Consider the following 12,284-nt stretch of genomic DNA (forward strand, 5'->3'; position numbering starts at 1 on the left):
TGATACTGTATCAACAAATTTAAGCATCATTATTTATGTAATCTATATGTATAACTTGTCAGGTTAGATTTTCTTTACATTACTCATTGGTAAAAGGAGAACATATTTTGACAGGGGAGTTATTTAATCTCAGTATACAAGTTGAAAGGAGAAAACATAGAATGGGCCATGATCTGAGACATGTTAGTACCTCATCTAGGTTTGCAATAAAAATCAACCAAAAAAGCGTTGACCAAGGACATTGTCGTATTTCGACGACTACTAATCAATATACAACTGTAGCCGTAATTGCTAGCAAGCCTTTTCCCGCCCAGTAATTGTTACTCTATAGAGAACACATCTCTATTAAGCACGTATGCACTCCTTTTAAATAAGTTAAGAGACTGCCAGAATACCTACACAATATTCATTTTGAAAACGGCATTAAATGAATAAAAATGCTGACGCAGATTATCTTCATTTCATGCCTGTCGTTATGCACTCGTGAAATCTTTAACTCTCCGTTATTTGAATCTTATCTTTCCTTTAATAGACAAGGGTGTTCACATAAGATCTAATAAGTCTAGGTATTTTGTCGTCTAAATATCCACAATGTGGTTATTTTACCGGGGAAAAAATAATACAGAAGACCGATGGTGCTCATTAAGATCTGTCTGTACAGTTAATTGGATATATACGCCTTTAAAGAAAAGAGACTGACTATATTATTTTCGTACCTATTCTCGAGGTCAGTAAAGTATATATTTACTGTCAAAATCAAAGTATAGGAAGATTATTGCAAAATATTAATACTAGCAACTATATAAGGCATGAAGGACCTAAATCACTGTTATACAACCCTATAGGAAATTTAAGTGGAAATCCCGACGGGATTTCGGTAGGATTCCAGTGAGAATTTCAGCGGGAAAAATTTTCGGGATTCCCGGTGTCTTCCGGTGGGATTCTCAATGGGAAATATCGGTTTTCCCAGCGGGGTTCCACTTGATTTCTCATCGGGAATCCCGGATTTCAAGTTGTGATTTCCACCGGGAATTCATATGGGAATTCCGGTGGGATATACCGGGATCCCGAAAATTTTTCCCACTGAGATCCCGGTAAGATTCCACCGAAATCCCGCTGGGATCCCAACTGATTTCAGTGGGATCCAGGTATATATAGACTGGGAATAATCGGGATCACAGAGCGTTTTTGGTTGTAATCCCGCTGAATTATAGCGGTTTCCAAACAAAAATAACGCAACAAAAATCTGGTGAAATCAGCTATTATATAGAGAAATAAATGTCTTTGTACAGGTTTTTAACGTTAAAAGGTTGCAAATTAACACCAAATTTTATATTTTCTTTAAAATGAAGTTAAAAATTAGTTTATTGTAACATTTTCCCTTTGCTCTGAGTCTTTTCTCCCATGATACCATATAGTGACAATTATTATTAATCAAAATGATATCTACTTAACTGGAGAGAAAAAAGAATTTTAACTCATGCTAAATGTGTTTTAAAGACGACGTGAAAAAATCCAAATCTCTCCAAAATAGCAATAATTCTACTGAAACAAGCATACATATCGACTGCAGAAACGAATGCGATGTTAGTTTAAGCTGTTACACCAATAACATTTCTACATGTTCTTCTTTTTGACAGGGAAGTCGTGAGACGAAAAATTCACGATCATTTTACAGATTTTAATTTAATCTTTGCAGGTTAATAATATAAACAATGTTTTCCGTAATAAAATGTAAGTAATACGTTGACAATATGTGTGCTTATTAAGTCATAGGTAAGTAAGGCCGCCATATCTATTAGGGTTGATCCAGAAGTTATGTCTCTGCGTTCAATGCAATTTATTTTCATTGATATACGAATATAATTATATAAACTATTTTAAGATTATAAGCTAATTCAATTATGATTACATGTGTAAATATTGTATCCCTAGAGTTGTTCCGTTTTAAATACATAGTACTTTAAAGACACTTTGCCGCATGCACAACACAGGAAAGCTTTCAAAGACAATAACTGACTAATCTCAAAATAACACAACAAATTGTATGAAATTATAAAGCTATAAATTCCTAAGATTTGATATTGCATAGCGTCAAAAATATCAATTTTAGACGTTAGTTACGTCTGGGACAAGGCTTTGCTGTGCATGTCGATATCTCGATTTTGTGTTAGCAACAATTTTGTTTGAGATTTCAAATAGATATTTAAAATATATAAATATACCCTGTAATAATTCTACATCTAGAACCAACTGAGAGATGAAGCCAACGAAATTAACCGCAGAGCTGGAAAGGCCCCAACTCGTAACTGATATCTCTTTTGTAGGTATTATGAACATAATAGGTATACCTAACCACAAGGATATGCGACAATTTATAATGAGCCGCGCCATGAGAAAACCAACGTATTGCATTTGCGACCAGCATGGATCCAGACCAGCCTGCCCATCCATAGTTTCTCTAATTCAAATAGGCTTTGAAAGCGAACAGCATGGATCCTGACCAGACTGTACGGATGCGCAGGCTGGTCTGGATCCATGCTGGTCGCAAATGCACTATGCTGGTTTTCTCATGGTGCGGCTCATATAAATGTTAGTTCTGTAGCTGTAGCTTCGGTATTACTACTGGATTTATCTTCCTTAAACACGTGTTTTGCTTTATTCAGTTGTTTTCTATGCATACACATCTTGTAGAATTAAAATGCTACAAAGTTACAGTGGAGAATGAAACACGTCTAACGCCTGGAAAAATATCTAGAAAAAAGATTTGTTGAGAATAGTAACCTGATGCTTTGAGAAGTTGTCTTTGAGTTTTGTTGCTCTAATGAATCGCTTCCGTCATAAACGTGAGATAAGACGAATAAATGTCTCACATGTGGATTGAGGATTAGACATTAAAAATGATTTTTGCATGAAAATCAACACTCCTGGGCGACATAATGCTGTAAGATTCTTTTAATGTTTTAGAGATGAAAATACTACAATCATAACAGATTATCTTGTAGAGATGGTACCTACCGCAGATAATCTAAGGGGAACAACTCTGAATTGACCAATATCCTGAAGCCAACATAAAACATTGGTCAAAAATGAAAGAAAATTTCCCAATAACTGATCAGGCAGTAAAAATATGACCTACATTTGTTTAAATCTCTTTGTATTCAACATACAACATGCACACTTTTTTCATGGCTTAGATTGACAGATATTTTATAAGTTGTAGTGAGTAAGAAATGCATGAAAATAAAGTAAAATATTGCATACATTCCTTTAAAGAAATTTTAAGACATTGAGAAACGTTATTTAAGAAATATTAAAATTAATCTGTTCCTATAATGTATCAGTTAATAAAATATGGGCAGGAGTTTGGATGCGTAATAATTAAATCACGAGTGCGTAGTACTGCCCATGTTTTATTTATTGATAAAATTATTGGAACATTTTTATTATTTCGATTCTAACAACGCAAATAATTCGCATTTTACAGTACTACATTTTCAGCGTAATACATCATTCGGGTCACATGCTGTTACAATTTACCCCCTATGGCTAAAAAGTGTTGCATAGCCAATGGAACGTATAGATATTTGTTTCTTTTTTATTAGAATTTTGAGAAGTATTCATCAATTAGTAATCTAACAGCTCGCAAACTAATTATGAACAGAATCATCAAATTAGGCGAGTTGACCCTGTGTTAAGAGTGACGAGCTTAACTTTTATATGACGTCACATCATTATGACGTCATACTTTATGTCATACATTTATGACGTCACCGCTGAATCATAATTGAGCTAATTGAATTCGCTCGTAGAGATCAGAACGTGTTTTATGGACCTACACATAAGTCAGAATGACTTTTTATTAAATTTATGTTTTTGAAATCCTGTTTTCAACCGTTTGGCCCTGAAATAATCCGTATACATGTAATGGAACTGAAGTAGAATCTCTTATGTTACAATCATAGGGGGGTGAAATGTAACAGCCAACCATATTTTATCGTAGATTCATGTATAGGCGATTTCGCTATATGTTTATACAGCATTGCTGCGGATCGTGTTAGAATAAGTTTTGATCTTTTAGCCAACGTTATTTATTGTTCTCATTGATGATACCTTAGTTTACACAAAATTTATATTATATTATTATTATAAAATGTAAAATGTATAAATCCAACAATGAAAAATTACAAAAAAGTCAAACTGGTATCACGTATTCTCTTTCACTCTTTTCATGAGTTTTAAACACTTGGCTAGTCTTGGATTTTGACTTTATTAAAAGACAAAAGGAAGTTTAGTATAGGCTCTTTCAAAGTGTTGAAAGTAGACTAAACTTACACTATACTCTTTTGAATTTATTTAGCTGTGGAGACTTTTGATATAGACTATAATTGGGGAAATCTTAAAATCATTGAAAAATGGTCAATACAAGAGTTGTCCATTTTGCTTCAGATATTTTGAGATAGTCATTTTTTAGATATCAAATATTTCTATTTTTACATGGAGAGGAGGAAAACCATAAATATATCTGTAAAGATGAAATTGAATTGTTTAGGTACCATCTCTATATCTTGGACGCCTTATCATTTTCTTTATAGTGGGATTTGCAGTTCGAAAAATAATTTATTTGTAGGACCGGTGTAGCGTGATTATCACACGGTCGTGACCAGGTCCACGGTTTATATATGTTTTTCAAAACCTGCCCAAATGCTTATTCTTTGTTCAATATTTGCAAAATTTTGCATATCAAATTCTCAAAGATAGCTTTTGTAAATTACATAATTTGATTTTGATTTTATATTCCTGAAATTTAAATATATTGATTTGAATATGCCCAATTTGAGTATTTTACCGGCTTTTATGGGATTTTTCTTGTACTGTCTATTGCTTCTAAAAGCGGAAGTGGATATTGAAACGACTTAAAGAAAAACAGTTAAAATAATCAGACAACCATCTCATAGGTCATAGTCCTACTTAAAGGTCAGGAAAAAAAGAGGTCGTAGAATTATAAAACAATTAAGCGACAAAAGCCTTCGAAAATTGGCTTCAATTTCAATTCTGAAAATGCTGACGTCGATTGTGTTTTCTTTCTTTTTTTCTTCTTATTTGACAGAGAAATATAAAAAAAAAATGAAAATTGACAGTAATTGAATTTAAATAGATAAACTAAACTTTTCTTTGTTAAAACTCATTCTCGCAGTCAGTCCTTCAACACTGACGATGATTTTAGACTAATGCAAGAATGTTGTTTAAGATTTTCAATTATCTTAAATTATGTCAAGCTGTAAAACCTGGCGTTTTAAGATATGACCTTCTGATTAGAATGGTTAGACACTGATTGCAAGAATGTCTCTGGTAATTCGCTGCTATCTAATCGTGTTTTCTGGCAACCGGGATGTTTATTTTTCCAAGATGGTCCAAATGTCACTTAAAGTCAGTTTTGATGTTCGAAAGAAAAGTTTTTTGTCTGTTTATGTTGTTTTATTTTCAGTTTGAGACCCATGCGGTTACGCCGTTTAATGCGTTTATCCTGCTTGTAACTGATGGCATATGGGTCATGGAACCATCCCCAATGTACTTGAAAATAGGTTTTCATGGTGTAAATAATAATTTTATTTGTTACAAATATTACATAAAAATGTGTAATTTCACCTTCAAACATTTAATTTAAACTGGCTTAGGATATAAACAACAAAAATATTCTTCATAACAAGGTGAACAAAGACTCGTATCTCAAGGGTCAGTGTCATATTTAGGGTAAAAATATTTCATGCCTGTTTTTGGAAAATATTGTTCAACCCACAGTATTGTCATATGCACGTTGAAATTTCGAAATACATACACCACTGTGGGAGTGTTATGAATGGAAGTATTTCGAAACGCGTCTCTCCCGAAACTGCTGCATTTCAATGGAGGGATGAATAGTTATGAAATATATTGACGTTTTGTTAAAAACCGAGAAAGTAAATGCTAGACAAATTTTGTGATTATTACTTACTATAAAGACAAAATCTTAACATCATCAACACTATTCAAATAATTATATGTGATCAATGTTTGTTGCCATTATTTTTGTTGCATTTTGTACTAAATATACCAAACCGAACTTAAAGCCTTCACTAAATTTTTCCGAATGGTTACTGTGTTCGCTGAATAAAAAGCAACGTGTATTAAGAAAAAGTAAACTCTTGAATCAAATCAAACCAGATATTTTCAAAAGTTCACAATATTTATACCAGCATCTTCTCCATAAAGAGCGTTGTTAAGCGACTGAAATATTTATAGTTACATTGAAAATTAGGAAAGAGAGGCAATAAAGTGGAAGTTACAGCATTAAGAAATCGCGGTCAGTCGCTAATCTCCCTCCTTCTAGATTTCTTAATGTCCATATCCTCTCTCCTGTACTGGATGATACCCGGTAACGTTAACCGTTAACGTCATTTCGACCAGGTAAAATTGCTAATTACAATATTTGATCTACTATTAAACACATATTAGAATTAAAATGTTTTGAAGCAGGCGGTTGTTTTAATTTAATTAAAGTATAAGAAAAGCTATTTGCTGAAACACCTCATCTTACCTTATAGTACAAAAAATGTACTATTCGTAAGAGTACTTTAGTTTCCTTGTCACCTGTCCGTTTGAACCTTACTATGTTCTATACTGTCAATTATGATTGTTTTACGCCTAATAAAGTGCGATACTTTTGACAGACAGATATAAATATATTTCCCATGACTGAATACACAGGAAAAATCATTTAAAAAGGTAACTGCTCCCACACTCTCTTCAGTGTTCCTACCGACTTTTGTATCAGTGTCATACAGCTGCTCGCTCCAATCATGCTAAATTTGAGCTTTACTTGTTTCTTAGTGCTGGCAGTTTCTCTACATAAAGGTACGTTTTCTATTTTTATCATTATCTTGATATTCATTTTGTTTTATTTCGATGCGGTTTCTTGTTGTGTTTTTCATCTCTTTTTTCCAAAGGCAGTACAAGTTTTCTGACTTATCGACATGCATTTAAGACAACGATGACACAGACAGTTTGTTATTAATCATATTAATTAATTAATTAATGTCGGAATTATCTATGAACCTACATGTTCAGATAAGTCTATTTGTTTCATTAACAAAAATGTAATAGTATTTTTGTAAATGTTCCATGTACGTTGTAAATATTTCGAATACATTTTGGACTAGATTTATAATAATAATTACTATTATTGCGGTCCGTCTCGACGGGACGGTATTACGACAGGAATTTTAAAAACAACGGAAAAGACCGAAGTCATCGAATATCATTGAGGCTGTTTTTACCTTGCTTTCTGTGCGAGCAATTATAATTTAACTGCGATTGTTTAGGCAAGCTAAAAACCAGTGTCGTTTTGTGCTGCCGAAAGGACTATTTATCTTTGCGACTTTCGAATCCTCCATAGCTGACTTGTTTATAATTATGTTTTACAGTCAGTCTAGTTGACTATTTTATTTTCTGATGAAGACATCATGAATTTTGTACATTTTTAACAATAATGCGAAACTTTACAACAACTGAAAACGTTCAACATGTTTCCGAAAATCCTCTCCAATTTCTACATAATTAAAGTAAACTGTAAATGCAGATTGTAATTTGAACGAAAATTTTTATGTATTTAAGTTACATTATCCTCTTTATTTCATATAAACAATTAAATCTGTAGACCTCATTTTCAGTACTTTAAAGCATTTCAATGATATAAAAACCATTTATAGCCAGTTAGTAAAACATGTCTTCTTTCCAAAAAAAATATATTGAGATGTTATTTACATATAAGAGACATATCTGTTCTTAAAAACAACACCCTCTGAAAATGCTCCAATGATATTTGCTGTTGAGCAATTCTGCGTATGCAGACGTTTTCTCAATGAATAAAAGTAAAACTTTCAAATTAACAATGAAAATGGTGCAGATCTTTTCTCAATACAATAAGCAATAAAACTAAGTCAAAAATAGAACTGCCGCATCCTTATATGCCTCATAATACCAATTCCATCAGCTACATGGAACTACATTTTGGACTTCTTAACATGTGACACAGAGAAGTCACTTCCTATTTGGTGTAACAATTCCTTCGGAAGACTTTATTTTTAACGTGATCTAATCAAAGAAAAACACTGACCAGATTAAGACTGGATCTACAGAAATTAACATTTTACTATCCAATACATTCAAACCAAAAATAAATTAACTAAATAAAACCTTTGGCCAATCAGTGGAGATGAAACTAAACGAAATTTACTTGATTTTAAAGTGGAATTATGCGCATTTTTCAAGTTAAAATCCAGCTGAAATAGATGTGTGTGTAAAAAGGATGGATGAAATTATAGCTTTTAACCCAATATACCACCCTTCCTGTTACCAGTACGAAATAATAACTTTCCAAATATGACTTTTCTTATTTTGACCGGGGCAGTCTTTTTAAGAAAAGTCAAACAGCATGCAGGAGTTGCTTCCCTTCAACTTCAGAAATCTCTACATTTAGGTAAGGGAGGCTATTGCGTAGAAGATTGAAGAAAGAACTTTTATTTTATTAGTCCGATTTCTTTATTTCTAAAGCATCAACTTCAAATACTGATGCGGCATTATCGTTAATTTAACACATTTAAATGCACAGCAACCGAAAATTGCTTTTATAAAACATTCACCAAAAACACACTACATGTATATGCAGTAAGATGCGCTTAATGCCACTTTAAATTTTAATGGCAGATATTTTTTTTTTATTTCTCAATAATATGCCGATATATAAACCTAAAGAGACTCTTTCTAAATGAAATGTGTTCCAATTTTGTATAACTGTTCGATGGTATACCAGTATTATGTACTTCACAGATCTTTCAGACTCAGTTATGTTGAGCATAACAAACGGGCGGCTAACTAGCTTTTACAGAAAGCTAACTTTGTTTCTTTATTGAAAGAGGATGATAAAATCTATAGGAAGATCCATTGGAAGCACAGAAATAATTGCAGACTTGGTTTGATTGAGTCGGTTCATGGCAGGTTATGAAATGTGCAATATCCTTCACGCTTCATCCCCCTCCCCCCTCCTCCACCACCACACATGCACACACACCCTAGCACCGGTGGTGTTCTATTACGTTCTATTACACAAATACACGCAACATTTACGATGATGCCGTCAACCAGAATTTTCACTTGCAAATTTACACATCACATTCAATCTGTAGACTTGTAAATAGAGCAAATTTAAAGACAGTGCATCACTACAACACTTTTTTAGTTTTTTAAGTAAGAGCTCGTACTTTGTTTGCATTTCTAACAGGTGTTATTTCTAAATTTTTAAAGTCTTTAATTATTACGACATTTTGATATTCTGTGAAACAGATATAGTAATATCTGTAAAATAAATAATGATTTTCGAATTGATAAAATTGAAAACATTTATCATTACTGAATTATCTCTATCATATGTCCGAAAGCAGCGAAGCTCTACATGCCCATATGGACAGTTTTGGCACTACACCTTCCTTTCGTTTGATTCAGTATTAGATACATAACAATCACTAAATGAAACTAAATACAATACTATTTCTGTCTAATAGAAATAAAACGTTTTTGGGGATTTCTGAAGAAGACTTGTGTCGAAAGCTCAGCATAGTGTTTGTTTATTTCTAAAAGAAATATATGTATTATTACCGGCACATTCGTTTCTCTTCAGGTGAATGCCAAACTGGAAATAACTGGATGCAATATGCAACAGCATTAATGAACACGCCAATAAATAGTGGCGCCAACATGCCTTCGAGCGGAACTGGTCAAGGCGCCAATCCAACATTTGCCAGTACAATCTCAAAAATGGTACAGGAAATGACACAAGCTTTTGGAGGAGGACGCGGTGGTAATGCTGGTGGCAGAGGCGGGGCCAGTGGAATGCAAGGAATGTGGGGCATGAGCGGTTCAGGGGACGCACCGGAAGCAGGCAGTTCTGGTAGCATGGGAGGCATGATGGGAAACATGATGGGCGGTTCCGGCGGAGGAATGGGAAATATGATGGGTGGTTTTGATGGAGGTATGGGAAACATGATGCAAGGCATGATGGGAGGAGAAGGTATGGGAGGAATGATGGGAAATATGGCGGGCGGATTTGGTTCGATGGGAGGATTTTGAGAAAACTAATCTTTGATATGTTAGAAACTTTAGTATGGACTTGTCTGACGATTTCTGGAGCATTTCGATATAATAATGCCATGACTTATAAGTGTATTTAAAGTGAGAAAATGCAAATGATATGGTGTTATTTGTTGGCTAAAGTCTTTTTGTGTTAATCTATTTTGACATGTTAATCATATATGAATCGTTTTAAAACAAATGTAATAAAATCACTTTTGTTTGTCTTTACAATAATTTTGACTGGACTACTTCAAATATTCGAAGAAGATGAGGGCGTTTGAACCCATCCTGGCATCTCCATCGGCGTTGCTTTCAGTTAAAACGTTTATGGCATGACTCTAATTTTATGGTATCTACTTAACTACTGTTCCTGTTTTCAACATACCTAACATAAGGAGTGGTCTTGGTAAGAATAAGACATTTGTATTCAAAGATCAATATGATTGGGATAACAGAGAATATTAGGTCACTGTCTTTCTGTACCCTTAATATTTCAGGCGAGTTAGAGAAAAGTATACATGGCGAGGCTCTGCAGAGCAGTGACTACTTATTTCCAATTCCCCTCATAATTTAAAATACAGAAAGGCAGAGATCAATTCCTCTTTTATCCTTCCTTTTCATTGATAATATAAAATCAAATTTCTTTTTTAAAAAAAAAATCTGTTCTCTACTTGCAACTAGCGGTAAAAATATGGCGAAGGGCTCTTTTAAAGTGAATTTTGAGGATAAAAGCCCGATCTTTATTATGTCTTTTGTACAAGAAATAGCAAAAATGTCTACCTGTGGCCATTATATTACTCACTGAAGCTAAGATTTTCATGACTTATGTGACAGTTTCACTAGGAAATAAAGCATACATATCATTTTGTCTTTACATCGAGTTAAAACTTTAACTTTAATATTTATCAAACTTTTTGAGGTTTAGTTTTAAAAGAATAATAATTATTATGTATACAATCTGGGTAATGACAAATTGCAGAGTGTGAAACAAATTTTGCTCACTTTTGGTATTTTGCCGTACATCTATTTCTCTGTGTAAAATTATCTTTAATTTGGATTACTTTTACGATATTGAGAAGGATGTTAAATGTTAAATGTCAACATTGTTTATCTGGCTCATACCGAAGAGCATTAATGTCACGCATATGTTTTTTATTAAGTCGAAATTTCAATAAACGTAACACGAAATTTCGAATTATTAAGTCAAAATATAGCTATTAAGTCGAAATTTCAAAACCGTAACACGCAGTTTCGAGTTATAAAATCGAAATTTCGGATAACGTATATAACATACACGTGACACTTATGCACTGCGGTGGGCAAAAGACCAAACACTCTACCTGATTAATTTTGATTCGTCTAATTTTCTAAAAGGAAATTAAATATAAATCAAAGCCCTGAAAGGACTGATAGCCAGTGCTTATTGAGTAATATTTTAATCGATACACCTGAACAATCAACATTTCATTGTGCATAGACCGGTCATGATTTAAACAATGTTGGTAGATGTTCACTATACAATGCTATATGCCAAATATCTAAGCTCTGTGCATTGTAGTTCAAGACAAGAAGATTTCTAAAGGTTTTCCCTATACAACTCTATGTAAAACTAAGTTTGCCCCAGAGTGGGGACAATTTCAACCCTAAACCTAACCCTAACCCTAACTCTAGAGCGGACTGATTCCGAATATTGTGAATGTGAATATAAAGTTCATAATTATTCTACAATCCGTGGCTGCTTGTTTTCTATTGTTTAAAACAGTAGTCCTCAGTTGCTCACACAATACCAAGATTATAAAAAATAAACATGGGACTATTTTTTTACACGTCCAGAATATTTGTGTGATGTGGTCACATAGAAATAGGAGAAAAACTGAAATGACGCGAGGTTGAAACCTGGTAGTTGATTTAGAGCTATAGCCAGTTGCTAAAGTACTGGCTAAAAAGACATAATATAAGTCTGTAAAATTCAAAACAAACAAAATTGCTCTACACGGTATGAAAGTTAATGAGCTACAGGGGCGGATCCAGAAATTTTTTCCAGGGGGTTCCAGATGGGGGTACGTGTAGGAGGAGTGTCCCCTCCTGATGGTGGGGGTACGGGCTCCCCCGGAAAA

General features: G+C 33.6%; 1 protein-coding gene across 1 annotated transcript; it reads left to right on the forward strand.

The window, feature by feature from the left end:
* The first annotated feature begins 9,792 nt into the window (after positions 1-9,792).
* LOC128556601 (uncharacterized) lies at positions 9,793-10,164 on the forward strand. The gene has a single exon (XM_053542143.1). The coding sequence runs from the start codon at positions 9,793-9,795 to the stop codon at positions 10,162-10,164; it is 372 nt and encodes a 123-aa protein (XP_053398118.1).
* Positions 10,165-12,284: the final 2,120 nt, after the last annotated feature.

This window comes from Mercenaria mercenaria, chromosome 4 (genome assembly GCF_021730395.1).
Source record: "Mercenaria mercenaria strain notata chromosome 4, MADL_Memer_1, whole genome shotgun sequence".
Taxonomy (NCBI): domain Eukaryota; kingdom Metazoa; phylum Mollusca; class Bivalvia; order Venerida; family Veneridae; genus Mercenaria; species Mercenaria mercenaria.